The 26,710-nt window shown below is 47.6% G+C and overlaps 2 protein-coding genes across 2 annotated transcripts in view; one reads left to right on the top strand and one right to left on the bottom strand.

Annotated features, from left to right (window-relative positions):
* Nucleotides 1–568: 568 nt before the first annotated feature.
* SHOX2 (SHOX homeobox 2) lies at nucleotides 569–5,509 on the bottom strand. The gene is made up of 5 exons (XM_086468205.1): nucleotides 5,242–5,509; nucleotides 3,659–3,867; nucleotides 1,183–1,240; nucleotides 948–1,036; nucleotides 569–820 (listed from the first exon to the last, which is right to left on the bottom strand). The coding sequence occupies exons 1-5, from the start codon at nucleotides 5,507–5,509 to the stop codon at nucleotides 569–571; spliced, it is 876 nt and encodes a 291-aa protein (XP_086324331.1).
* Nucleotides 5,510–7,320: 1,811 nt separating this feature from the next.
* Nucleotides 7,321–26,710, top strand: part of RSRC1 (arginine and serine rich coiled-coil 1) — a 168,523-nt gene continuing 149,133 nt past the window's right edge. Inside the window, exons 1-7 of the mRNA XM_086468617.1 lie at nucleotides 7,321–7,454; nucleotides 7,567–7,738; nucleotides 11,603–11,731; nucleotides 11,891–12,026; nucleotides 13,786–13,843; nucleotides 15,046–15,240; nucleotides 17,787–17,912. Coding sequence (XP_086324743.1) covers nucleotides 7,321–7,454; nucleotides 7,567–7,738; nucleotides 11,603–11,731; nucleotides 11,891–12,026; nucleotides 13,786–13,843; nucleotides 15,046–15,240; nucleotides 17,787–17,912 — 950 coding nt within the window. The remainder of the gene's footprint in view (nucleotides 7,455–7,566; nucleotides 7,739–11,602; nucleotides 11,732–11,890; nucleotides 12,027–13,785; nucleotides 13,844–15,045; nucleotides 15,241–17,786; nucleotides 17,913–26,710) is intronic.

The raw sequence follows: 26,710 nt of genomic DNA, 5'->3' as shown, positions 1-26,710 counted from the left end.
GAACCCCCAGCCACGTTGGTTCGGTTTGGTGGGTTTTGGGGTTTGGGTTTGTGGGTTTTTTTCCTACTAAAGATGGGGGTGAAGTGCAAGTGACTCAAAGGACTCCATCAATGAAATACAAATACATGCAACCGGAATGCTGCTGCAGGAAGGATCCCGGACAGTTTCCCATTAGAAATTCGCAGAGAAATCATTGTCTTTTTTTTTTTTTTTTTTTCCCTTTTCTTTTCGTCGTCGTCTTTCTCTCTTCTTTTTGTCGCTATTCCAGACGTGGTTGTTAAACTCAAGTATCTGATGCAACGTGAAAGGAGGCCCGCCTCTCTTATCAAATTTCTTGTATTAAAGTGAACTTCGCAGAAAAAGGTCAGTTTCAAAACCTGTGAACTTCCCAGCTGCGCGTCTAGTTCCTCTAATTCTTTAAATAAGTATATATCTCCCGTCAGTTTCTCCTCTCCCTCGTCTGTTTTGCTTCCCTCCCCCCCCCTTTTTTTTTTTTTTCCTTTTTTTTTTTTCCTTTTTTTTTTTTTTCCTCCCCCACTTTTTATCGCCCAAACCCCAGCGCTCCCGGTCACAGCCCCAGGGCGGCGGCGTGTTTCTTGGCCTTCAGGCGGAGGTCGGCGATGCTGGAGTTCTTGCTGGTGGTCTTCGCGGCGGCGGCGGCGGCCACCACGGAGGCGGCGGAGGCGGACTCGGCCAGGGTGGCCAGCGGTAGCCCGAAGGGAGGAGCGGGGAACATCATGTAGGGTGCGTGGGCCAGGTGCGGGTGGAGGTGGTGGTGGGCGTGGGCCACGGCGCTGTCCAGCTGCAGCTGCGCCTGAACCTGCCGCCAAAAAAGAAGGGGGGTGGGGGGGGTGGGGGGTGGCAGCGACCCACCCGCCACCGGTTGGGGGTGGGGTATCCCCCCGCCTTGGGTGTCCGTGTCACCCACCCACTCGCGCCCCACTTGCCTGCTGGAAGGGCATCCGCAGCGCGCCCACGTTCACGTACGGGGCCACCCGGCAAGCTTCGAACTGGCTGGCGGCGCCGATGAGCACCCCTAAAAGAGGGGGGGTGTGTGTGTGTGTGTTTCAGCGAGGGAGAGGCACTCACAGTGTGTCCCCACACACACACTCCCCCCTCCCCCCCAGCCGGCTGTCCCACGCGTGTGCAACCCGCTCTGCATCATCCCCCTCTCCCCGGTACCTTTGTGGAGTTGGTTTTCTTGCTTTCGGCATTTGGCTCTTCGGTTCTGGAACCAGACCTGCGGGGGAGAGGGAGGGACACGGGATGAGACACACGCGAAAAAAAAAAAATAAACCCAACGAGAATTAAGAAAAAACAACAAAACAACAACAAAAAACCACCCCAGCAGACAAAGAAACCCGGCTGGGCTCCCCCCTCCCGGGCAGCCCCCGCTCCTGAGCTCCGAAACGCAAAAGGTAAAGCGGGGGGGGACCAAAAAAAAAAAAAAAAAAAAAAAAAGTCAAAATATACAGAAAATCGACATTCGCAGAGTGCTGGTTCCAGAGAAATTACTTTCCGTGCCCCGGTTTCGTCTTTCCACATCAGGGTCCCAAAAGACCCCAGTCGCCCCCTGACATCTAATACTCACTGGCGATAATGGGTTTGGATGTTTGCACCGCCAGGCCTGAGCAGATCGTGCTCATTAATAAATAAATTAATTAGCTTTATCTTCAAGAAAAACTAAACACCCAAGACTTTAATGACTCACTTTTTTTTCTTTTTTTTTTTTTTTTTTTTGGGGGGGTGGGGGTGGCGGGGGGTAATTACTATCATAAAAGCTTCGCTCCAAAGAAGTTTAGAATTTCTCTGTTCCTCTGTGCAGTGGAGTGTAGCCCAGAAGCGGAATAATTGTCTCATTATCATGATAATCTAATTTGCTCCCACAGAAAAGGCCGCGCGTTAGACAAGAACATACTTTTAATATTGGAAATGGGAATTGTTGAAATAAATTTCCAGATTGAAGTTCTGCTCGCTTAGAGGAGAGAGGGGAGGGAGAGAAGGAGGGAGAGCGCATCTTAAAACGTTCCTGCTTAAAGACAGACCTCTGCACCGCATCTCAGAAGCCACAGCCACCAAGCCAACCTTTCCCCACGGCCAAGAGAAAAAATAAAATTTTAAAAAAAAATCTTTTTTTAAAGTCTTACTTGAAGAGACAAATATAAACGCGAATTTCCCCCGCCCTGTCATTTACTTCAGCCGAGGCAAATCTGCCCAACAGCCATGTTCGCCCTCAGCCTCCCGTGGCAACGCGCATTCCGTAATTTACAAATTAGTGCAGATGCGAGGCAAAAAATAATAATAATAAAAAAATATTGCAAAGCGTTTTCCGGAACGATTTAAAGGGAATGGGTTTAATCTATGTAAATCTCCAAAAGTTATTATGCACCCTGCGATTTGGTATAATGGGAGCGCGGATTATGCGCCGCCGCCGCCGCCGCGTTCTTTGTCGAGCAAACAGCCAGCAGAAGGAAGCACCTCCCTTCTGCATTGCTCGTCGCCAAGTTGAAGCCCAGCAACTTTTTAGTTTGGTTTTGGTAAGGTTTGACGAGGGAGCGAGAAAAATGAGGACTTTTGGGGTTTTTTTTGTTGGTTTTTTTTTTTGGGGGGGGGGAAGGGGGGGAGCACAGGCTGTGCTGACAAAAGCTGCTCACGATTACTTTTTCGGCTCAACGTGAGCGCTCTGTTTCTGTCCTTACCCTCTCACAAAGATGCAGGGAAACCCCCCAAGGATTGTGCGCATAGTTGGGTGCAGATGGTGGCCTACGAGCACAAAGATTGAGGGGGAGTATCTGTTACAGCAATACTTTCTAGCAGCTGCAGATGTTAGGGGCCTAAAACTACTCCATGTGTTCAAACAAATAATGACCATCATTTTCTCTTCTTTTATTATTCGAACGGAAATACACCGGAGCAGCTACATTTGTTCTCATTTGAGGAGTTCCCTTCCTCACTCTTCATCTCGTCCCGGCAAAACTCGCAGAAACCAGCCCAGGAACCGATTTGGAAAAACTTTGGGAGGGCAGCCCGAGGTTAAACGCGCAGGTTAAATCAAAGGAAGCTGTGGCTTCTCGGTACGGGAGACCGCTTAAAATAGCCTGGGTTTATCCCAGACTTTTGTACTTCATAAATCCGAACAAAGCCGGTCTGTGCACTTCACTCCAATTTTCGTGCCGCTTCCCTGAAAATTTAAGAACTACGACGAGAAACGGACTGTAAATTTTTATTTTTATTTTTTTTTCTCGCACTTAGCAGTTCCTAATTTAGTTTATGGTCACTACATCTATAAAGTTAATTGGTGCGTCCGCCCGGGAAAGCCCTGCGCCGGGAGCAGCCCGCAGAGGGACCGCAGCCACCGCCAACAAAATAGCCATTGTAGCTCTTGCCGAGGCAGAGATGAAATAAACGCAGAGATTAAATAAAACCCGCCAGAGCGAGGGGCAAGGGACTTCCCAGGAGTCAAACCACAAGAAAACCCGGCAGAGGGGATTTTTACAGATTTGCTGGGCGCAATTCGGCGCCGGGAGCCCCCCCCCCCCTCTCGTCTCTCTGACAGTCAGGAGCGGCGGGGACGGGGCACGGTTTTACCGAGCTGGCCCCTTCCACCATCCACATCCTCCCCCCCTCCCTCCCCAAAGCATCCGCACGACTTGGCTACCTGCACCCTGGCCTCGGAGAGCCCCAGCCTCTGGCTCAGCTCCTCCCGCATGAAGGCGTCCGGGTAGTGGGTCTCGTCAAAAAGCCTTTCCAGCTCGTTCAGCTGCTCCAGGGTGAAATTCGTCCGGCTCCTCCTCTGCTTGATTTTCGTCTGCCCTTCGTCTTCCATGGCTTTCGCATCCTCCTTGCGGTCCTTCAGCTCTGGGGAGACTGGGCACGACACACGCAGTCAGACAGGCGGGACGGGGGGACCGCGGGGCTTGGGGGGCTGCCCGGTTGCCACGGCCGGAGCTCATCCCCGCAGCCCGCCGCTCCCCTCCGGGGCAGGAGCCCCGCCAGCTCCGGGGCTCAGCCAGCCGGGAGCGGGGCCTGTGCTCCGGGGCCGCACTAGGCCCGCTCGCCTCGGTCTCTGCTTTTCCGGGCCCCGCCGCTCGGCTCCGGTAACCGCTGGCGGTAGGGAACGGGGCCCCGGCGGGCCGCTCTCCCGCACCGCCAGCCGCCCCGGAGGGTCCGCACCGACCCGTTCCGGGGCTCCAGCCCCGCTGCCCACCCGGGGGAAGCGCAGCAACAGGTCGCCGGTGAGCTCCGCCGGTCGCCGCGGCCCCTCCGCGCCCCGACACCGAACCCGTTTCTCTCCCAGGGATTTGGTTTTCGTTGTTTAATTTTTCTTTCTTTCTTTTTTTTTTTTTTCTTTTTTTTTTTTTTTTTTTCTGCCAGAGACGCGCCCCGGGCCGGACCGCGGGGGTCCCTGCGCCGAGCCCCGCAGGACCTGCGCGCCGCAGAGCTGCCCGCTGGGCCCTGCGCCGGCTGCCTGTCCCCCCTCCCGCGCCCCGTTCGTTAGCGCTAATTTGTTAATTAGCCCTTTTCCGGGGATGCTCCCGGCCGCGCCGCGCTCCGCCGGGAACGCTCGTCCGAACAAAAGGGCGGCTGCGAACCGCGGGTCCCCGCGTAGCGACGGGGACGCGCCCTGCCCCGCCGGTGGGCGCGGAGACCGCGGGGCCGCTCCGCCGTGCGCGGCCCGGCTGCCTTCCCGCAGCTACCGAGAGCGGCGGGCGGCCCCGGTCCGAGCACCGCGGCCATCGCCCCGGCGCGGAAAATGCGCGGATAATCCACGGGGCATTTCTGAAAAAAGCAACCCGGTGCGGAAACGGGGCTGAGCATCGGCAGCGCGGCCCGGCCCCACGCGTGTCCGCGACCCGCGGGGGAACGAACGGGCCCGTGTGCGCGGGGTTTCGTTGGCAGCGCGGCTTTCCCGCGGGGTGCTAAGCAGGAACGGATCGTGTTAGGAGCGAGTTAAACCCTTCTTTAAATATTTTAATATAAACTTCGAGGCTGCCCGCAGATTTCCCGTCATCGGGAAAACGTGGAAAGCCGCCCACAACGCCCACCGCAGCCTCCCCCGGAACGCTGCCGCTGCCGAGCCCCGGTCCCCCCGCCACCGCGCTCCGTCTCGCCCGGTGCGCGGCCATCGCCCGCTCCCGCGTAGCGACCCCGACGGACGGGAGGAGGGGGGGGGTGGGGTGTGTGTGGGGGGGTGGGGTGGGGGAAAAGGAAAGAAGGGGGAGCCCCCGGTGCCGCCGTTACCGTCGCTGAGCTTGGGGGTGGCCGCCTCGGCGGCTCTTTCGGCGGCGGCGTCGGGCTCCCGCGGCGGGGACCTCCCGCCGCCCGCCCGCGCCGCGGGGCTGCCCGTTTCGTCGCGGCCCGGTTCCGCCGCGGTTCCGCCGGTTTCCCTCTGCCCTCCGCTTCCGCGCAAGGGCCCGCTTTCCAGCACCTCGCGGTAGGTGATGAGCTCCTTCTTCTCTTTCGTTTTGGGATCAAACGACTTGGAGACAAACGCCGTCAGCTCCTCCATGGCCGCGGCTCAGGGGCGCGCTGCCCCGGCTCCCCGGGCGGGCATCCACGGGGCGGGGTGGCGGCGGCGCCCCGGGGCCGTGCCGAGCCGTGCCGTACCGTGCCGAGCCGTGCCGCCCGACGTGCAGGGCTCTCGGGGTCTGACAGCGACGCCGCGATTGAAGTGGCACTATTTATACTTTGCAAAGCCTGCCCCTTGTTCCCGGAGAATTACCTCCCCTCGGAGCTCTGAATGGACCCCCTTCTCCGCCGCCCGGCCGCGCCGCCCGCCGCGGGGCACTGCGGCCAGGCCACCGCCAGCCCGCCCGCCGCCCAGCTCCCCGCGTTGCGCCCTAATTAATTTAATTAAGCGGCGGGGCCCGTGCGCCAGGTCCCGGGCGAAGCGCGGCGCGGGGAGAGGGGCCGGAGCTGCGGGGGAGTGGCCAAGGCGGGAGGGGGGCGGACGGGGGGGGGAGGCGGAGGGGGGGCGCGCAGGCTCCGCACCCGCGTACCGCCCCGCGGGGGTCGGAGCGGCGCAGGAGGGGTGCGGGGCCGCCCCCTCCCCTCCCCTCTCCGCGGAGCCCTGCGGGGTAGGGAGAAGCGGCGCTTCCCCGGCGGGAGGCTGCCCGGTACGCGGCGGCGGGGAAGAAGCGGCCCCGGGGGAGGCGGAAAAGTTCCTCCGTGGATGCCCAAATCCACCAAATAAATTAGCGGCTAATTGACAGTGACAAATACAGCCGTATCATTAACGTTTTCTCATACGGCGAATTGAGGCATCAGATTAGAGCGAATTACGCTATTTATTGCTAATATTGTTTTTCCTTTGTTGTTCAAATCCCATTAAGAGAGTACTTTTGTTGACAGAAGTCGCCTCTTTTACACCTTTGCTAGAATTCTAATAAATTATTCAAAATTGTTTAACTCTTGCTTATGTATTGATTTTTCATCTGACCTTTGGGAAGATGACTTTACATAAAAGAGCGTTTATTTACTCGAGCAGGTACGGTATCGAGGACGGAATTAGCGTTTCTTCAGATCCAATTAAACACACCTCAGCCAACGAGTGACTCGTCCACCGTTTCAGGCAGCAGAGCGGGTCCCGCCGCCGGTCAACCGGTCCCGCCGCCGGTCAACGGATCCCGCTTGTCCCCGCTCCGCCCCGGTTGGCATTTTCGGTACCGGACACCGGGATCCCGACGGGAACAGACCGGCCCCGTGCTGCCGACCGGGAAAGACGATCGTCAGCGGCTTTTCCATCCGTTACGTTTCGTTTAGCCTCACGCAAATCTTCGTGATGCCGGTGGCGGGGAGGGAGTGCTCGGAAACTCGCGTTCAACTAAACCCAACCGGTCAAAAGACAGAATCAAGTGTGGGGGTGAAACCGTTTCCTCGCGTTTCTCCCCCGCTGCCCGGCGGTGGCTGAGCTGGGCCCGGGACGTGCTCCCCCCTCACCCGGGGCACAGCCCGGTACCGTGCCCACCCCGCCGGGGGGGGGGGGGGGGGGCGCTGCCCCTTCGGTCACGGTGCGTGGGGGGGGGGGGTTCTCAGTGCCGGGCAACACCGACCCTCGTTAAGCCGAAACAAGAAATCCGCCGCGCCGCTGTCCGAGCCCCGCGGGGGAGGCGGACCGACCGCGTCGTGCCACGGCAACGTGCCGGTAAGTCGTCGCGGTGGTCACCAGGCTGCGCCCGCAGCAGGCGGGGCGCCGTGGGCTGCTGCAGCCGCCCGTGGGCAGCGGGGACCCCGCGGTGCGTGGCGGAGACTCGCCCCGCCGGGGCGGCGAGAGCGCCTCATCGATTTCTCGGCGCTCGGCGGCGCTGCCTGGCCGCCTGGATGAGCTCGGCGCTGGTTTGCTGCTGCCTGCCCGCCGCCCAGGAAGGCGCTGAGCTCAAACCGGCAGCCGCGGCCCGGCGGCGCCTTCGCTCCCGGGGCTCGGCTCGGCCCGGCCCGGCCGCTCCGCCGCTCAGGTAACGTGGTGGGGCCCGGCGGCGAGCCCACCTCCGGCAGGGACAAAGCAGGGCCCCGCGGGCCGCCGCCGCGGGGGCCGGGCGCACCCTGCGGCCTGCTGCTGCTCCCCAGGGCCGCGGCCGCCCGCCCGCCGGGACCGGGTGGGAGCAGTGGGCGTAGGGCCGCGCCGGGCCTGCTCGGGGTTGCCATGACGACGCCGGGGGCGCGCCACCGCGGCCTGGCAGCCTTGGGTTGTGGCGGGGACCCCGGGGCCGGGCTCCCTGCGGGCCTCGGCCGCCGGGTCGTGCGGCTCCAGGGGTGGAAAAGCTGCCGGTTGTTTTCCCTCCCGGGCCTCCCGCCCTGGCCGCGGGGTCTCCGTTGAGGAAGGGCTCGGTTTCCCGGAGGCCTGGTGCTGCTGTGCGCTCTGGGGAGCGGAGGGCTGCGGGGAACGCGGTGACCGGCTGGGGAGGGCGGGGTGGGGGCGGTGTGTGTGATAACCCCGGTCGTAAACGTGTCCGTCTCTTCCAGGAGGAGCCTCTTAGTGTGTGCGCGGGGGCAGAGGAGCGTGGAAGGGCTTGTGCGGGGCCGAGCGGGAGCAGCGCGTAGAAAACAGCGCTGCCACGGAGGAGCAGCGCCGAGCAGCCGGCTGGGGAGCAGAGCCCAGCCCGGGGTGTGTTTCTTCTGGCCCTGGTCGGATTTCCCCGTGGAAACTGGCACGGAGCACTAGGGACTGGGCTATTCCCAGTCCTTTTCGAGTTTCTTTCTCCTCTTGCTGTGCACTAGCACGGCTCAGCTGATGTGGGTGGGAAGCACGTAGTGTGTTACCGCCCCTGGTACCTGCCCTTTGAATCCGCTTTATGTTTTGATTTGCAGCACGATAAGAGGAAATTACTTGAGTAGAATTTTACTTTCCCAGCTCTTGCCTGTGAAAGCATGGGCAAAGAAGGTGTGCAATGGGTTTTTTTCTGTTTCTGATGTGCTGTTTCTGGCAGCAGTCGTTTTAGATGTTTTCATTTTATATTTAAATACAATCCTGGGCGCTACTGGTTTTTTAGATATGAATGGAAATTTTCTTGAATGGTTGATCTGTTCAAAGGATCTGGGACATTTTCAGTGGTTCAGCATGATCCTGTACTCCATGAGTGAGCAGGGTGTTTAGAACATGATTTGAAAGAAATACCAGAAGCTGCATCATAAAGTTCAGATAAACTCAGTTGACCTGTAAGCTGATTCTGAAAGGTGGTTCCTTGAAGAAATGCTGATTAATTAACGCCCTTAGTGAACTTAGTTGGGTTGATCTAAAATGGGAATGTTTGTGGATCTTGCTGCCTTCAAGTATGGAAAATGTAGTTATGTGGTAGAAGGCCAGTTTGTAGAATTAAGAATTACAGAGCAAAAGGCGGCTTGTGGAGGTGGTCTCTGGGTAGATGAGCATCGTACTAGGGTTTGGGATCTCGGTTCCATTCTCCCCTTCGCTTCTGGTGTCCTGGATGACCATGGGCATGTGATGTCTCCTTGGGCTTAGATTTCCCCACGCTTTGAAACCTGAAGATTTCAAGCTGAATTAAGGAAGATCGTTATTATAAACAAATCGTTCATTCGTCATTTAGAGTTGAGGCAAACTTTCTTCAATTTCAAAATGAATGGTTCTGAAAAATACAGTTGATGTAGTTGTCAAAGAGGAGATCTTTTATGTAACCAGAAGATGGTGTTCTGGTGTGTTTGGTGTCTGTGGATTCTTGTTCCTATGGGAGGGATTGTAAGAAAGTGTCTGAACGCCTGTGGTTCCTTGATCTCTAGACTTTCTTCTGAGGCACCCGTTGTTGTAGCTCTCTGGGTAGGTGTGATTCAGGTGTTCCTCTTGCACTGATCTGGAAACTTGGCTGAGGGAAAGAGGCACCCCTGGGTGCGTGTGTAAGATCAATGACAGCCCCTCAGGCTGCTGCCCTCTTAAGAACATGCACCTTGTGGTCTTTTCTAATCAAATCTCTCCCTCCACTGAGAGCAGATGTTCTGGACTGTAGAGCAGGGTCAGTTTCTGCGTAACTACAGGCTCGGTGGAGGTAGATGCAAAGACAACCTTTGATCTATACACACACACGGAAGCTGTCGGAGAGGGATTTCCACCCTCTGCCTGTCTGGAGTTTCCCCTTTTTTGGGGGGAGCAGCGTTGCCATTAGTAACGCCGTGACTCCTACTTGTTAGCTAGTGAGCATGTTTGTCGAGGACTTGCTTTACTTCAGTTAGCCTTGTTTCCTGGCTGAAGCTCGAGCAGTATCTCATCCTGACTCGTTGAGCCTCTCCTGTAGGTGGACTCACACAGTTCAGCAGGGAAGAAGAGGCTACTGAGGTGGTGGAATGTATCTTCCCTCAATGTCCTTCGAATCGGTTAGAATTTCTGAAAGGATCTTGTTTGTAGAGGTGCCACGTAAACAGCGGAGGTGGTTATTATTATTACAAGTCAGTTATAATCAAAGTTTCTTAGTCGCTAACAAACATAAGTTGTTGGGATTTGGTGCTGAACAAATGTGGAGGTTATTTCGTCTTCACCATTTCTGGCTGATTATGGTAACTAAAGATTGTGGTGTTTAATTGGATGCTGTGCTCAAGGTGTAGTCTGCTGCAGTAACGTTGGCTGGGTAACAGCCTCTGGTTAAAACCAACCAAATTATATTGTTTTCTTACAGTCTGCAGTAAATGCAGTAATAATTTGAAACTCGTGTTTGAAAATATGTGGCACCCTTGAAATAATTCTGCCATCTACAAAACAAGGTTGAACAAGGTTGGATCAATGAGCATGTGCTTCTTACTGCGTTTTAAAATGTACCTTACTCTCTTCAAATAGATTTTTCTAGAGAAGCCTGTCTGTTTCCTAGGTCATCTCTGTTTTCTTTACACTTTTAAATGCAGGCTGGGAGGTTACCTAGCTGTTTGCAGGTGAGCTTATAGCGCTGTTTATAACTTTGCCAAATGTAAATAGGTGGTATGAAATTTTCAGTGTTGCTGTTTCCCTTGGCAGAATGCCTGTAAGAGACTGCACTTTTTTGGGTTTTCATTTCAACCAAAGTGTTGCAGCATCAGTTTTAAGACTTAAACAAAAATTAACTATTAAAACCCCAAAGGCCTGGAGACCTGTCTCTTACGTTCTCCAACCTGCCTGTGCTCTGGAACGGGGACTTAAATTTTATCAGATCCAGCTGTTAGTCATCCTAGTGACAAGCTGTTCCGTTTCAGACAAAAAGCCTTCAAAATGTTGAAGTTCGCAGACGCTCGCTAGAGCCTTCAAAAATACTCCGGTAGCTGATTAATTTGGTGATGTTCTGCTCCAGCTCGGGCTTCAGCGTGAGTTTCCATGTAGCTGCTGTGGGTCCTCAGATCTTGAGATGGCATCTTCTGAACTCTCAGCGCTCCTGTGCTGTTTGACCAGGGGAGTTTGATCTAAATTCAGAAGCGGGTGAGGGGAAGTGGTAGGAGTGGGCAGGGGGAAGGTTGGGGCTGAGTGACGGGAAAGAATGAGCCTTGCTGATGTGATGGTCAGGTGTCTCCCCATGAACACCTGGGGTGTAACCCAGGTCCTGAGTTCATCTGAACCCATTCATTTGCTGTTGGTGCTTGTTAATACATCTTTCCTTCCTCCTCTTCTGCTCTTCCTAATATTGCTCCATAGGCAGGGTCAAAGCCTCCTGTGTCTCACCAGGCATTGAAAGCCGTGTCTTCTACAGGGCCTATGCTGGCAGAAGCGTTTCTTCTGTGGCAAATACATACAGCTTAACCCTTCTGCCAGAGGAGTAAGGGTCAGGAGCCTTACAAGTGGGATTCCCCATAGCTGTAAGGGTCTGCACTCTGTTAACTCTACGGCCCAAGTCTTTGGGGTGGATCTACAGACTTTGGGGGGAAACAGGCAGGTAGGAAACCCCATGAGGTTCAGCGTGTGGTGCCAGGTGATGAGTCTTAATTTTTCCGGTTTGCCTTTTCTTCTCCCCCTCGTTATTTAGCTAAGGAAGGTTCGCTGCATGATCTTGGTTCTCCTCTGCAATCTGTGGGTGCTGTTGTACGGTCCTGTTTGTGGCAATGGTACACGGGCCACTGCTGACCCGCCAGAGCGACTCTGCTGTCCATCAGGCTTCGGCTGGGGTGATGGATCAGTGCTGGCAATCCCTTGTCCCAGATCTGTTCAGGAGGTCGGAGGGAGTCGGCAGTAGGCAGGGAGAACACTAACCTGTTGGAGGTCTTGATAAGTGACTGCTCTCAAGTGCTGCGGTTAGAAGAGGTGTCTTTGCAGGAAAATGTGTGTCACGTACTGAAGGGGTGGTCTGAAGCACGTGTCAAAAGTTGCCTGTCGCCTGTGTGCTTCCAAGATACCCCCGTAGGAGACAGCTACTGGGACTCGGCTGCACAAATTGTTCCAGGATTGACAGTCTGCTGCTGGCCACCTCTTTTCTCGTGGCAACTCTAGAATGTGCAGGGCATCAGCCACACGTGGGCCTTTGGCTTGAGCTCATCCATGGTAAACCCAGTGCTCCTGGAGCTCCTGGGGCTCGAGTATGTGCACATATACCGTAGGGCTTGTCCTCTAATAGAGAAGGGCCATGGTATGTAGTTCTTCTTTGGTCCTGCACGCACAAATTTGAGATCTACATAATATGTTGTGTGCTGCTTAATCCAGTTATATGCCCAAATGGGGGGGAAAAAAAAGGAAGTTAAACAACAGACGACCTATATGTTGAAGTGTAACGTTCTGGCTTGTGATGATATCCACATCAAGTGGCGAATATCTGGGCGGAAATGTCTTTTGCACTCTTTGTTTCTCTGGCCTCCTTCATTCATCTTGCTGTCGTGAGCTGTGGCCTGTGAGCTTTTAACGTAAAACCTGTGCGTTGTAGTTTCATTTTGCTGAGCAGTTCCAGTTATTTTAAGTTTGAGATTCAGGTTCATCTTTGTTTGAAGATTGTTCTATCAGTATATATTTGAAGAGCTTTATTTTACCGTTCAATAACTGTTAGTACCTTGGAGCTCTGTAAATCTTCTACTATGAGGGGAAAAAAATGACTGCACAAGGTGGTGTGTTGATATAAATTGGCATTCCTCTACAGAATTGTAAGTTAGTCATAGTTCCTTAAATGAGATAAAATAGCCTGTGAAGTACTGCCTCTGTGCTTTTCAGAATCTGTGCAGAATGACTTTAGTGAGATGGTAGAAATAACTTCATTTAAAAAGAAATTCTCTTGCATAGCAGTTCATCCTCCTAAAATCCTGCTCGTTTAGGCGCCCAGAGATACGCTGTTTTAAGTTGAGTATTTAAAACAATGCTTTGTTTGGCTTGTTAGCTGAAGGAGCAGTTCTAAAGTGCTGAAAACACGAACTGTTGAGAAGTGAAGTACGTATACAGAGGGATTTACTGCAGCAAAGCTGAGTAACAGCTCCTTTGTAGGCACTCGTGGCCGCGGGAGCGGAGCCGACGCTCCGAGCTGCGTGCCGAAGCGCCGTCTGCCATCCACGGGGATTGGGCTGCGTAGGAACGAGTTTACGTAGCTACTGTTTGGATTGTGGCAGCAAGTGAACTGTAGTGAACATCAGAGAAAATCCAGATACTTAAGGGACTGTCTCGTGTTTTGCATTAAGCAACTGTTGGGTAAAATATGGAAACTCTCCTTGAAGTAGCTGCCAGGTCCAGAATTTGGCATTTTCCAGGAGGATGTCCCCTTGACTTGTGCTTGCTGTAGCTTCCTCGCCTCGGCTCCAGGGGTCTGGCAGTCCTTAGGGTGAGCTCGAGGAGCGTGTCTTCGTTTGACAAGCAAACCTACATCTCTGACATAGTCCTCAAATGCTGTCAAACGCAGCGTTGTCTGTGTGTTTGTTGGGCTTTGAACGCAGCTGCCCGAAAGGCTCCCGTGGGGAAGCTGGTCACAGGACGCTGGCTTTGCAAATCCCCCGCCTTGCCTGGGTGTTTACATGGATTGTAGCGAGTATGACTGTGTGCAAGACAGTTTTTGCTGTCTTGGGAACTTGAGGGAGAAAATGTAGGTTTGAGAGACTTTGTCTGTGGAGCTAAACGTGTTTTTTGTTTGTTTTTTTTTTTTTCCCCTCAATCATGTGTTTTGACTGAAAGGCCTAGCGTAATGGAGACTTGTATTGGCATGTAACCCTGCTGTGAATTTAAGCATAAATGTCCTTAATGGTGAGTTTCTCTTTTGTTCCGTTTCAATCTCTACCCTGGAGATCAGGGTCGGCTGCCTGGGTGGTGAAAGGTGTGAGGAACGGCCAAAGTTGGTCTGTAGAAAGCGAACAGGTTCAACCGGCGTGGGTTAGGAATGTGAGGAGGTGTAATATCTCGGTGTTGGTTAAAGACAGGTGATGCTGTGGCAAAATACACCCGTGATCTGGCCGTTGATATGAGCGTTAAAGAATTGTGAGTTCCTGTTTTCCCAGCGCAGAAGTAGCCAGGGAGCCTCGCAATAACTGTTTGCTCTTGGGAAGAGGGGCTGTTCCTGACCAGTAGCTGAAGTGTCTGTGAAGGGGCGTCTTGAAGCCTTGGGTGGGTAGAGCCGGTGCTGCTGGGGGAGAAAAAGAGTTTTAAAGCATTATGCGCTTTTTTCAGCCTGGAAAGGTCAAGAAGTAAAACAATTCTGTAATTGTGAAGCGGCGAAACCGATCTCTTGGGAGTTCCAAACAGAGAAGATAGTCTTTGCAACAATTAATAAATGGCAGGCTTCCCCACCCCCTGGTTTGTTTTTTTTTTTTTTTTTCCCCCAAATCTGTTCTTAAAGTCTGTAAAAACTGTCCAAGTAAACACTTTGGCAATCAAGAAACATTTCTGAAATTTAGTATTGGTAGGTCTGATTTTGGAATAAAGCACTTTAAAGTCCAGTGGCTCTAAACTGAGACTCAAAATCAACCAAACTCTAGTTTAAATTAATTAAAAATTAACTATGTAGATTTTTTTTTTTTCTCAATGCATGTTTTAACTCTGACAAATAGGACGAAAATGTACGTTATTTTAATTGCACAACCTAAAAACATATGAAGTGAGTCATCAGTAGCTGGAATCGATAGACTGCGTTCTATTGATTGTGTAAGTGTGATGGACCTTCATTTATAACTGTAAATTAAACCTATTAAAGATGCTGCACTACTGATTGTGTGCCATCTTAACGTGAAATATCAGCTGTTAGAAGCATCTTGTACATTACTCCCCAGATTTCTGAGAAATGAATATCTAAGGCAAAAGCGTGGAAATAAGCTCAAATGAAAACGTGTTCTGATGGAGGCATTTTCTCAGTGCATTGATCTGTTTACATGGTGGTGAAATATCTTTTGTGAAAATTGACGGCAAATAGTTGAGACCATAATAAATCCATTCGTTTTTTGCTGACAGTGTAAATTTCAGGTTGCTTGGTAACATGAATTTGTTGATGTCATATTAAAAATCTTGATTTTTATTTTTGCATGCAACCCAAATTTTCTATTCACACGATGGCTTTTAAAATGGTGTCGTGGTATGTTCGTTGGCATACACACACAGACACACACACTAGATATTTTTTTATATATATAACAACGTGATGTAGACACGAGACTTTCTTACAGGTCAGAATTTTTGTTTTCACCTAGTTTAAAAATGGGACGTCGTTCCTCGGACACGGAAGAGGAGAACAGAAGCAGAAGGAAGAAGAAACACCGCAGGCGTTCGTCTTCAAGTAGCTCCTCAGACAGCAGAACCTACAGCCGTAAAAAATCTGGAAGGAAATCGAGGTCAAGGTCGCGGTCTCGAGATCTCCAGTCTCGTTCACATTCTTATGAGAAAAGGTGCATTTGTAGTAATTTACTGTCTGTTGCAGTTGCTTGTGAGTCGAGCTCTTGTCGTATCGTGGCAGAAAGCTAGAAGTGTTTGAATCCACTGTGTAGTCAGTTCTAGGTTGGATTTTTATAGCAAAGGGAAGCTGTGGCAAGATTTTCACTTACATTTGAAGAAAAAACCCAAACTACCACCACCAAAAAACCCAAACCACCTTCCACCCGCTCCAGGAATACAAACCCAGTGTACGTACAGACCCAAAGGTAACTTCCTTATGGAAACAGCCAAAAAAAGGCCAACTAAAATAACTCTTCCTTTTTCCTCCTGCTACATAATGGATTTAGGATCTCTTTTTGGGCAGACAACAGTTCATACCAGTTGGTGAAGTAGTTTAATTAGACTAGTTATAGGCTGTTTTGTAGGTAGGTAACCAGGTAGATCTGTCCAGACAGCGAGGTAGCCTTTTTCCATCAAAAGACTGAGGGGGGTTCTACAGCAGGTCTGTCCAGCTGCTGCAACAGCTGGTTTTCACCGTTACTCTTGCTGGTTTTTAAGTGTGCAGAATGCAGTGGTCAGCCAGGTGTTCAGAACACAGATCACATGGTGATATCTCCCGAATTTTTCTTGACCTAACCCTGTATTTCCTTCATCAGAGGCCCCTTTCAGTACCTGCCCAGATCAGGTACGCTGTCCTGGTGGTCTCCCAGTCTGGCTGGAGCCAAACTGGACAAGTGGTGGTCAATTTATTACTAAGTGGAGCTGGAAAATCCTCGCTGTGTCTAGCTGCCCTGTAAATATGTTAGACACTGCTCCTGAGAAACCTTTCATGAGTGGGCAGAAGAGTGTGTCCATGAGGGGCAAGTTGGCTGGTTGTGGGGGGTTTCTTGTTTGCTTATTTCTTATTTGTTTATTTCTTATTATTTCTTATTTGTTTATTTCTTCTTTCTTTCTTTCTTATTTCCATCCCCCCTTTCTTCTGTCTCTGCTTAGCATCTACATGCAGCCCTTAGGGGACACGATGAGATGACATGGGCTTCGATGCCAACAATATGCTGATGACATGCAGCTTTATGAATCTCTTTAGTCCAGTGCAGGCATGGCTATCTTGCAGATAAAAACGGAGCTTGAAGGGAGATTAGAGTCTGGACGAAGACCAGTTGACTTCAATTGAATCCAGAAAAGACGGAAGTGTCTGCTTTTAGGATCTGGCTGGCACCTTTGCTTTGCCCTTAGTTTAGGGCATTTGCTCCTGGCAGTTAAGTCACTGTTACATGCTGGAGTCCTGCTGGATTTATTCCTGGCCCTGAAGAATCAAAAGCAGCAGTTTCTTTAGGTTGCTGTTCCTCACCTTCGTTTAGCAGGAACATTGCATTCCTTTTTCAGACCTACCCTATAGATCTTTTCCAGTGGCACCACTTGTGCGTCACACAGCACCTTTGCCCTTGTGCTAGACGGACACGCGTCACATTGGCCACATCCTGAGTTACAGAAGGGTTTCTACATGGCGTTAGGTTTTAATATTAATCAAACGTAATAAAGGCCAAAAATACGGAGGCTCTTACGAGGATTGTAATTGTTATTTAGTTAGCTGTTAGGGAGATGGAAAGGTTAAGACTTGGAAGGTATCCCTGCCCCCCAGTTTTAGGGTTAGTTGATTTAATTTATGTATTTAGTATCTATTCTTTCACCTTTCTCCTTTGTGTATCAGAATTTATTCTTTGAGTAAATGAAACGAGGAGGCTGGGTGGGAGAGGGAAAGGAAGATACCTTTCTGACTCCTGACTGAACTCGGGAGAAAACTCCCAAGCTCAAATGGAATAAATTAACACTGATTGTTTGATTACTGGTAGTACTAGAAGAAAAAAGGAGGGGGGAGGGTCTGATGCATGGGAGCAGAACAAAGCTTGTGTGTTACAGAAGTTGAGAGAACAAATCTGTAAGGCTATGTAGACACATAAAACGTTTTTAGATGTGCCTAATTTAAAATACATTGTTATGTTTACGTTTTGTGTACGTACATTGTATGACTGGAAATAATTTATAGAGTAGCAATGCAGAAGTTAATGTTTTAGCATTTCGTTGTTAACGCTGGAGTTATAGTCCTTATCCCATACCCTAAATCCTGCTGGGAATGGGGGTTCTAAGTGTTTCCTCAACCTTAGGTTTGGCAAAGAGGCAGAGAGTTCCAGTGAGCTGGTCAGGGGACTACAAGCCGTTGAGAGCTGGGTTGTCTTCCTGGCTTTGCCCTTGAGGTGTTGCATGACTTTAGGCAAATTGGTTAAATTTGTTTCCTCTGTTCCTCCCTCTACCCTTTTTCTGCCTGGGGATGTATATTTTAGAGTATAAGCTCTTTAAGACAGGCACTGCCCACGTGTGTGTGAATGAATTACTACAGAGCAGTACTGGTCTTTAAGGCTTCTACAACATGACACAAAAAATGCAGGTTTGTATGTCCCTTTTCAGTAAACTGGTAGGGGTTTTGGTCCTAATTTGTTGGGTTTTTTTGTTTGGTTTTGTTTGGGATTTTTAGCGTGCTAATAGCATGGTTCTGTTTTAGACGCAGACACAGATCGAGCAGCAGTTCGTCCTATGGTTCTAGAAGAAAACGCAGTCGTAGCCGATCAAGGGGCAGAGGCAAATCCTACAGGTCTCAAAGATCGAGATCAAAAAGTAGAACCAGAAGGTAAGACTCTTTTTTTTTTCCTAGAAAAAAATAATTATTATTTCTACTGGAAAAATGTTCATTTAAGATCTCCCAATAGTTACTGAGTTTGGAATATACTAGAAATAATGGTTGCAAGTGATTGTCTAGACTCTGTGTCGCTTGAAACTTCCCAGTTTGAGATCTTGATGCTGTGCTTTTGATGGACTAAATCTTTACATGGCACCGGTAGGACAGTTGGTTTTGAAGATAAGTTACGTATTTTGCATTTGACCAAGTGCAAAACCCATTGATGTCACCTGGGTTTAGCTGTAATCACCTGAAAACTTTGTGTGGATTGTTTTTGGTCAGTGATTTCCGTAACTCCCGCGCACAACAGTGGTTCCCTGAAGATCAGACTAAACTGTCATTTTCTCATCAGTATTTCCCTTGGAAAGAGATGAGTATTTAGTTATGCAAATTTTTCTTAGTATTTAAAGATACCTACGGTGCTGAAATTTTTCATAAATTGGATGGTGACAAATGAATATTTTCAATAATAAATGCAATTTAAATATTGAAATTTTAGTCAGATAGTGCAAATTGTATTCTAAACTCTGCTTCATGCTTTTGTAATTAAAAGAAGCTCGATTTTTTTTTTTTTTAATGCGTGTCTATTTTTCAATCAAAAAAGTTTAAATAAAGTTTATCCCTGGATATCATAATTACTGTTAGCATTTTTCTGTTGAATTTAAATTCATTACGGAGTGTGTCAGGCAAATGAAAGCTTTTTTTGGTACATGTTTACAGATCTTCAGACAGGTAATTTTGTGTACCTGCAGTAAGAATTCAGTTAAAGACGTTATTTTCATATAGCGAATCAGTAGAGCTGTTGCCTCTAAATGTTGAAAAATTGTTGTTGAAAGACGTGAACGTTTCACTTTCTCGTGTGCGTGTTTCTCTCATGACTTATTCACAGCTGTTCATTATAATAGTTGCCTGGACACTTATTGCTACAGTGCCTTTGTAGTAGCAATTTGGTTATTTAAACTGTCTGGTCTCTCTGAACCTACTTTCCATCTGAGCTGTAGACCCCAGATAAGCTACTGCGCGGTGTGTGGAAACGCTCCTGCAAATATCCACTGGGTTTGCTAACAAAATCAGTTTTAAAACAATGAAATGCCAACAGAATGTGGTGAAAATGAAGGTGCTTTTCAGTATGTCAGATGCTCAGCATTAGGAAATAGGATAACTTGATTTAAAGATCTCAGTTTTATTGTAATAGGTATGAAGTGCAGATCTCATTAGGCGTGGTCTAATGGTCGTTTTTCCAAGGGGTTCACTGATGTTAATTGTCATTGCAATATATGGGAATTATGCACCTAAAAACTTTAAAAAGACGGCTGCTGTTTATTTCACGTTGTGCTAGGGAATATTGTGGATAAAATATTTTAGGTATAAGATGTACTAGCTTTTCAGTGCTGTAGCTGTAGCTGCGTGTCGCTTTAAATGATGATACTATTCACAGACGTAGCTCTTCAGGGAAAATATTTATAAATAATAGAATATAAAATTATATATAATATAATGTAACATTATATATAATGTAATATAAATGTAATATAAAATGAGACCAGGAGGGTCTTTTGGCATCTCAAAAGCATCAACCTAAAACCAACAGGACACACTGAATCCTTTATTGTAATTTTTCCAAGTCTGCTCTCTGCTGTAGCGTGGATTAAGCTTCTCGCTGGAGAAGAGTTAAATAGGTTGCAGAAAGCTGCTGCTAGAGGCCTGTCTTTCCCCTGTTTGTTAGCGCCGAGGCAGTTGCAGCGATGCTAAATAGTGCCTTTCTTTGCTGTCTCCAAATCTGGCTTGTGCAGTCGATCGAAGGTACGGACAGCTTTCCTGAGAGGACTGAGCACGTTATGATTCTTCAGGCTGGAAAAGAGGTCGTGGGGGAAAGAGGGAATATGATGGAGGGGTATTGAGAAAAAAAAAAAAAAGAAAGAAAAGATTAAGGAATGAGTGTTTCCTGCCTCCTCCAATGTAAGAGCTGGGGCAGGCATCAGGTGAACCAAGTCAGCTGGTGGCGAGTCCTAGTCAAAAGAAAGGTGATGGTTCTTGCGTGCCCCGTAATTAAGCTGTGGGAGCCCTTGCTGTTGGAGGGTGTGGATACCAGGAGTTGAAATGAATTAAAAAAGCAGTCAGACAAGAAAAATCCATTCAAAGCTGTTAAAAGCGAAGAGACAATGTTTGTTCTTGGGAAATGTGTGTGTTTGAGGCGCTGAAGGGGAATTTTCATAAGAATTTGGCACCTGTAATTCATTAACCTTTTTGCCTGAGGTGAGGCAACTTGTTTTCATGGAACTTCTAAAGGTAAGGACTGAAGAAAACATGTAAACTAGCTAATAAACTGCTCAGAGGTAACGCCAGCAGCCACCCTGTGCTAGGGTAGTGAAGAGCGTGTTACCCGCTGAAGGATTCTTGTTGATCTCCACCTTCTGCCTTGCCGGTGGCAGGGACTAAAATCTACGGACTCTCCTGGGAAGCAGCAATATGAGCTATAGCGGAGAAGTGAAGATCACCTCTCTGCACCTTGTGTTTGTAACGTTGCTGTTGTACATTGAGCACCACCCTTAGGACTTGAGCAACTGGGATTTTTTAAAAGGTTTTTAAAAAAAAAAATTTTTTTTTTTTTTTAAATCCCGATGGGAATGGGGCTGACACTAGGAAACTGTTTTTATATTGGATCCATTCCATGGTATCTTTAAATCACTGGATTTGTTTTTGGTATAAGTCATGCACATGTCACAAATTCTGGGTTCCATAATGTCTTTTCTCCCCATCAAGAGAGTTTGTTCTTCAAGGTAGTGAAAATGTTGGTGAAAGTCCACGTGGCTGTAATGTATTTTTTAATACCTTCTCTACCATAGGTGTTGGATTGGAGTGGATGATTTGCAGAGCTCCAACTGTGTAAAATACTGAAATACCAAGTTTTAATTTGAAAAGTTAGATTTTGATAATGAGACGTTTTAAAAATATTTTGAGTAGGTTTGTAACCTAAAATGATTTTTTTTTTTGGTACTTTATTGTAGAAGATGGGAAAACTTGTATGTATTATAACTATTTTATTTTAGAGGCATTTTTTAGAGTCAAAAAAGTGGGGCTTGCTAGTAATGCTATAAATTTAAAGCTGTCCTACAGCAAGATAGTACAATGCAAATATGACTTAATAAGATCACAAACTGAATTTCAGCAAAACAACCAAGATTTACATTAAATTAGGAATTTTAAAACCGATTTAGTTTGTTTTACTGAGCATTTGCTTAATAACATTTCGCCTTCCTGCAATCTTTTTAAAGACAATAATTCGTCTGTGAAATGCAGGCACATCCTCAGTGGAAAAATTGAAAGCAACAGCTCACTTTCTGAAACCACACATATAGTGATATAAAGAAATATTTCAGCTCTACGGAATTTAATAAATCATCCCATTTCCTAATTTGATCATATTAGATGCTGATGTGGAAGAAGCATTTCAAATACCATCTCCTCATTAATATACATCAGTCTGGGGAATAGGATGGAATACTTATGCAGAGATGTCACAGTTACTGTTTCTTAGTTTACTAAGTGGAACAGGTTGATGTGATACCGGGTGCTATTTGTCAATGTCTCGCTAAAATGGTTTGGGTCGAGTTATGGAGTCCAGAAAGACGGCGGCTGATAAATCAAAAGTGGATTGAGTGGACAGGAGGCAGTGATTGATACCGTGACAGGATATGAAGAAAGGAATCTTGATACAAGCATGCATGATATTGAATATGAGAAGGAAAATGGCCCTGGAGTATGGATATTATTCAAGGAAATGAGAATAATAATATCATCTTGAAATTATTGCTGGGTGAAGATTAGGATAGTTCTTATTAGAATATTATGCTTCTGTGGAGTGGGGAAACTCGGGATTTCATATAATTTCGATGTGGATAGAGTCTTGTTAATATTTTGAGAGTTTTTCCCTGCAATTGTTCTGCAAGTTAATTGTATATGAAAATACTCACTTTACATCGGGACTTGTAAATCTTCTAATTCATGCAGCTTTAAGTAGAATTAACCAAAATATGTTGACCTTTATTCCTTGATTTTGTACAGTTCTGCGATGATGGAGTATTTCACTATAATTGCCTTTAAGTCTGTTTCTATTGTCTGCCAAGTGCTTTTGGCGTTTCCCTTTACGTTAAACTGAAAAGTGCTGCCTTGAAATATCTTCAACGCAGCTCAACTTAGATTGGCACATGCTGGAACATCTGTACGTGTCTGAGAAGAGGAAATAGCGTGTGTAAAGCAGCCCCGCTTGTAGAACGGAGCCTCTGGATGTCGGTGAAGGAAGTGTTTGATCAGTGCGGAGGGGTTTTTTCCCCAGTGTGTGTCGGGGGTACCTGGTTACCTCTTCTTTCTTTACCATTCCTCCAGTCTCATTGATTTAATATTGAAATCTGTGCAGCTCATTGCGGTCCTGTGGCAGGGCGACCTACTTCTTGTGGGTGGCTTTGGAATAGACTTGGGTTCGGGTATCAAAAAGCACCTTGTTGACTGAAGTTGCCATTATCCTAGCTGTGTAAACTAGAATTAACTTGTGTTCAACCTTCATATCTCACCAGAATTCTTTGTGTTTAGCACTTATAGTTTGTAACATTTAAAGGTAGAGTCCTCTAGTCATGCAGAGAAGTGCAATTGAAAAGAGTCATTAAATAAATAAAAGTAAAACCCCACTAATTTCTTTAAAACCGTGCTGTGTTGGTACACATACTGAATAGACAGGTTCACAAATTTAGTGCTCTCTAAAATTTGCATTGCCTGGTTTAGGACACAGTGATGATGGAATTACAGGAAAAGAATTCCCCACCACCCCTTCCTGGCTGCGTTTTCAACACTGCTGCATCAAGCACAAGTACAGCACCAGGCAACGCTTACCCTGCAGGTGGAGATTCTGGCCGTTGGGTTTGAGCTGATCTCAAGAAGGTCGTGGCTTCATTCAGCCACTTATTCATGGGCAGGGCAAGCTGTAACTCCCTGCTGTGTATCAGCTGTTTATCCCTGTTCTTTATAGCGTGATGCAGTATTAAAAAAAAAAAGTGAAACTTGCTAAAAGCTGAAGAACTTCTTAAGAATTGAGTTAAGAAAAGTTCTTAAGCTTTTTGCAGGTTTCACTTTTTAGTAGTGGCAAAAGGGGTCAGTCATCTTTTGCCTGAGGGGTGAGGGTTTTTTTGGTCTTTGAGAACTTCCTTATTTAGTATCTTCTTAAAAAAATCAATCCAAACCCTCGGTAGGAAATATTTTAGTGAAGAGGCGAAGTTGCAGAGTGAAACGTTGTTTGTAAGACTTCGCAAAGAGACAGACAGTGTCGTCATTGAATGCTTTTGTATTTGCCTGACTTGGAACGGGGAATAGGAATGGGTCTGTCTTCAGTGAGTCTCTTTTTTCCGTGGATCATGTTATTTTAGTGGGGTGGTATTAATTTCCAAACTAAAATTCCTGGCCTATCAAATCTTAAGCTGATACCAAGCGTTGGATGAAGACATAACCTATACTAACTTGTGTTCAAAACTTCCTTCCAGGTCCAGGCTGTATCTGTTTTGGTTAGCACACACTAATGGATAGCTTCTGATAGACCACAACGTAGAGTTTTGATTAGGAACAACTTCAGGAAGAATCTTCTAGAAGAGCATCGGCCTGAAAAGAAAATAAAAGCTCATAGGAGAGAGGAAGATCAAAGGGATGTGTGTTTTGAGGTCTTTGGTCCATTTGAATGTATATTTAATTAAGATATTGTAGTATTTCTTTCATTAAACTTCAAATAAAGGCTTGGGGCAGGGAAGGACTAGTGAAATTCAGATTACTGAGTTTGCTCATGTGATCTTCAGTTTTTCTGTGGATGGTACCGTCAGATCTATTTCTTCCTTTTCCCCCAGTAAATCAGAACCTGCAGTTTTTATTTAGGATCCTGTTGCATTAGAGGTTGTGTCACCAATAGTCTCTAAAAATATTTTTTTAGCTATAAGAGCTGACTTTTTTCAAAAGGAACTTAACAGTTTGTCTACATGACTATACTGGAAAAAACCACAGAGGTGAAGCAGTACCGCTGACGATATCCTAGAGCAATAAGCCACCAATGAGCACGTTGCCGAGATCTAATTGACCGCTTTGGGAAATTAAACTTCATAAGGCAACGCCAAGGGCCCTTAAGTTATCAATAAGGCCAGAGAGCTGCTAGTGACAGTTGCTTTGATGCCTTTCATTGGTATATAAAAAAAAAGCCTTAAAGAAGATATGAATGCATAAGTGCTGTTCGTTTAGAGCTAAGTATTGAGTCTAATTACGTGTAAACTTTTTTTCTAAAGCAGTCCAGGTGTTCTGTACACAGAATGTGTTTTAAGTACAGCTGCTTATTTTTCTAAAACCTCTTATTTCTCCCTTTGGGAAAGGGCGTATTTGCAGGTTGGTGATTTTTTTGGGTTGTGTTTTTTCTGTATGCTTCAGTTTTCTGTGTGGGAAAAGGTACTCAAGAAGACAAGACGAACGTGATTCCCCTTAGTGGAGGCTTTTTGATTTTGATGTGGCTACGTTCTGAACCACTATGTATTTTTACTTTTTTTTTTTTTTTAATCCCCTTTTTCTCTGCTACCAAAGCCCAGGCCATGAAACAGAATCTGTTATTTTCTGCTGCAGAGCTCATGTTTCTAGAAGCAGCTATGCAAAGCAACGTACGGCAGATGTCTTAAAGATGCATTGGTAATAGAAGACCGTCGTTGGTTGCTCTGTAAATTGCTGCTGGTTCCAGTGTTGGTTTCTAGAATGTGATTATCAAAATGGAAAACACAAAATTGTAAAAGCATTTTAGTGTTTACTTTATTGCTATCTTTTGTTTGTCTAATTCTAACAACACATGACAGTAACAGAATCTGGTTTAAAAAGATGCGGGCGAAAACCAGGTATTTCTGGTGAAAAAGTGCTGTGCTGTATCTTTGGGGCTCATCAGAATCTGAAAAAACCCTGGCAAGAGTGACAGTTACCCTGTAACAGTAGAACACAAGTAGCTGTCAGCCCCATGTATTTAAAAAATTCAGCCTGAATGTTGCTGAATGTACCTGTCGGCCCTGCTGAGGTTGCGCGTGCCAGAGTCACGATGACGTGCGCCGCCCTCATTCAGCTTCCCCGTTCACCATGGTTTTAGGATGGGTTTTACTGCTGCTTCCACAAATTCCTTGCCTCGTTTACTTGATTAACAGATTGGTTACCATAGTCCTTCTCAATATTACTCTTGTGTTATTTTACTCAAGTTACACGGGGGGCAATTGTGACAAGACTTGGTTCTTAAAACAAGGCGTCTTGGATCGGGGGTCAGCAACATTTGAAGTACGCTGTGCCTGGTGCTGTGCCTCTTCAAGCTGCAGGTTAAATGTGTGGCTAGAAGTGTATCAGGCCCAGAGAGAACTTAATTAATAGAGAGATAGGATGTTGTTCATCAGTAACGTCTTGCCTCTGTGGCTGGAAGCTAGCCTGGAGCTTTGTGGGAGTGAGGACCTGGGGAGCACTGCCTGCCTGAGCTCTTTGTGTCGGGGTGTTGTGGTTCTTTGCTCCTAGCTGCACGCCGTTCGAAATCCATCTTTGGGGCAGAGATGGGAGTTGCTGACTATTGCGTTAGGTGAATTTTTTGTTGGGTTTTTTTTTTTTTGGTTTAAAGAAATGATCACGCTTCTGTATACATCAGTATACCTGCCCTGGAATTCTTTGATCGCTGCTTTTGTCCAGGATTTCAGCTGAAGCTGTTGTGTGATAGCAGGGCATTGCTGTCTTCGTGAGCAGGACAGTAGCTGCTGCGTACGGTATGTTTGGTACCTTGGTACAAACAAATTTTATCCCATATAAATCAATGGTACTTCAAGATCCAGAGAGGCAGCTGCCAGTTTTTGTTGCTGTTGTGACCAAATGTGCTTGGGGAGGCAGTTCGTGCCAGATGACGCTGATTAAAGTTGGGGCGCTGTGACGCTTCCCTGACTGTCCCTTTGCCCTTTAGCGCCTGTTCTTCTCCCCCCACACGTGTGCTTCAGGATGGTTCGGTGCGCTGACCTGCCTGAAAGCGCTCTCCTGCTTTCCTTTAGTGAGGCGCAAGAGAAGAGGGTGAGATGCCCACCTATGGAGAGTGGGGGTTTGGGGAAAAGAGGAGTCAAGCCCGGGTTGTTCGAGTTGAGATCGGGTGGAGAGGCCGTTTTAAAGCTGGGGGAAGGCACTGCGAGCAGGGAGTGGGGCCAGTCGCAAAGGCAAGGCGCTGTGTCCCCCTGAAGTGCAAGAGCAAGAATGTGTCTGGGTGATAAAGCTTCAGCTGGTCCTGACGCAGGTTTGTTGGTATAAAACGTCAGCCCTATCGGAGTCGGTGGCAAAGGTGCACTTGATGTCAGCGACTCCAGATTTTTACTAAGGTGTGGTGTTACAGGAAGAAGAGATTACAAAAAAATTTTGCTGGTTTCAGGCATATGTAGAGCCTTTGTCCTTTTACTGTTAAAATAGTGTTTGAGTAACTGAGCAAAGTATTTTGTTAAATATGTGATTGTGTAAGGAAAAAACGTGAACGCTTCTATTTGTTTTTGCGTAGTGTAGCTGGAGAGAGATGTATGTATTTAAATATAATGTATATATTTTAAAAAATAAAATCTAGGAGAAAATGTGAAGTTAATATCCATACCTTACTATTAACTGTAATTAAATATTTTGATTGTACTTTTGTAGAATTTTTTCATTTTGAATCTTTAAGTTTTCTGCAAATTCTTATATGCATA

This window comes from Leptosomus discolor, chromosome 7 (genome assembly GCF_034619465.1).
Source record: "Leptosomus discolor isolate bLepDis1 chromosome 7, bLepDis1.hap2, whole genome shotgun sequence".
In the NCBI taxonomy this organism is placed as follows: Eukaryota; Metazoa; Chordata; class Aves; order Leptosomiformes; family Leptosomidae; genus Leptosomus; species Leptosomus discolor.
The sequence above is the reverse complement of the archived record's forward strand: the minus strand, read 5'-3'. Positions and strand labels throughout refer to the sequence as shown.

Coding starts and splice junctions, on each gene's coding strand:
- SHOX2 (XM_086468205.1), bottom strand. CDS start 5,509: ATGGAGGAGCTGACGGCGTTTGTCTCCAAGTCGTTTGATCCCAAAACG. Junction 3,868..5,241: donor CACCCCCAAGCTCAGCGACG/GTAACGGCGGCA, acceptor TGTCGTGCCCAG/TCTCCCCAGAGCTGAAGGAC. Junction 1,241..3,658: donor TCTCCGAGGCCAGGGTGCAG/GTAGCCAAGTCG, acceptor TCTCCCCCGCAG/GTCTGGTTCCAGAACCGAAG.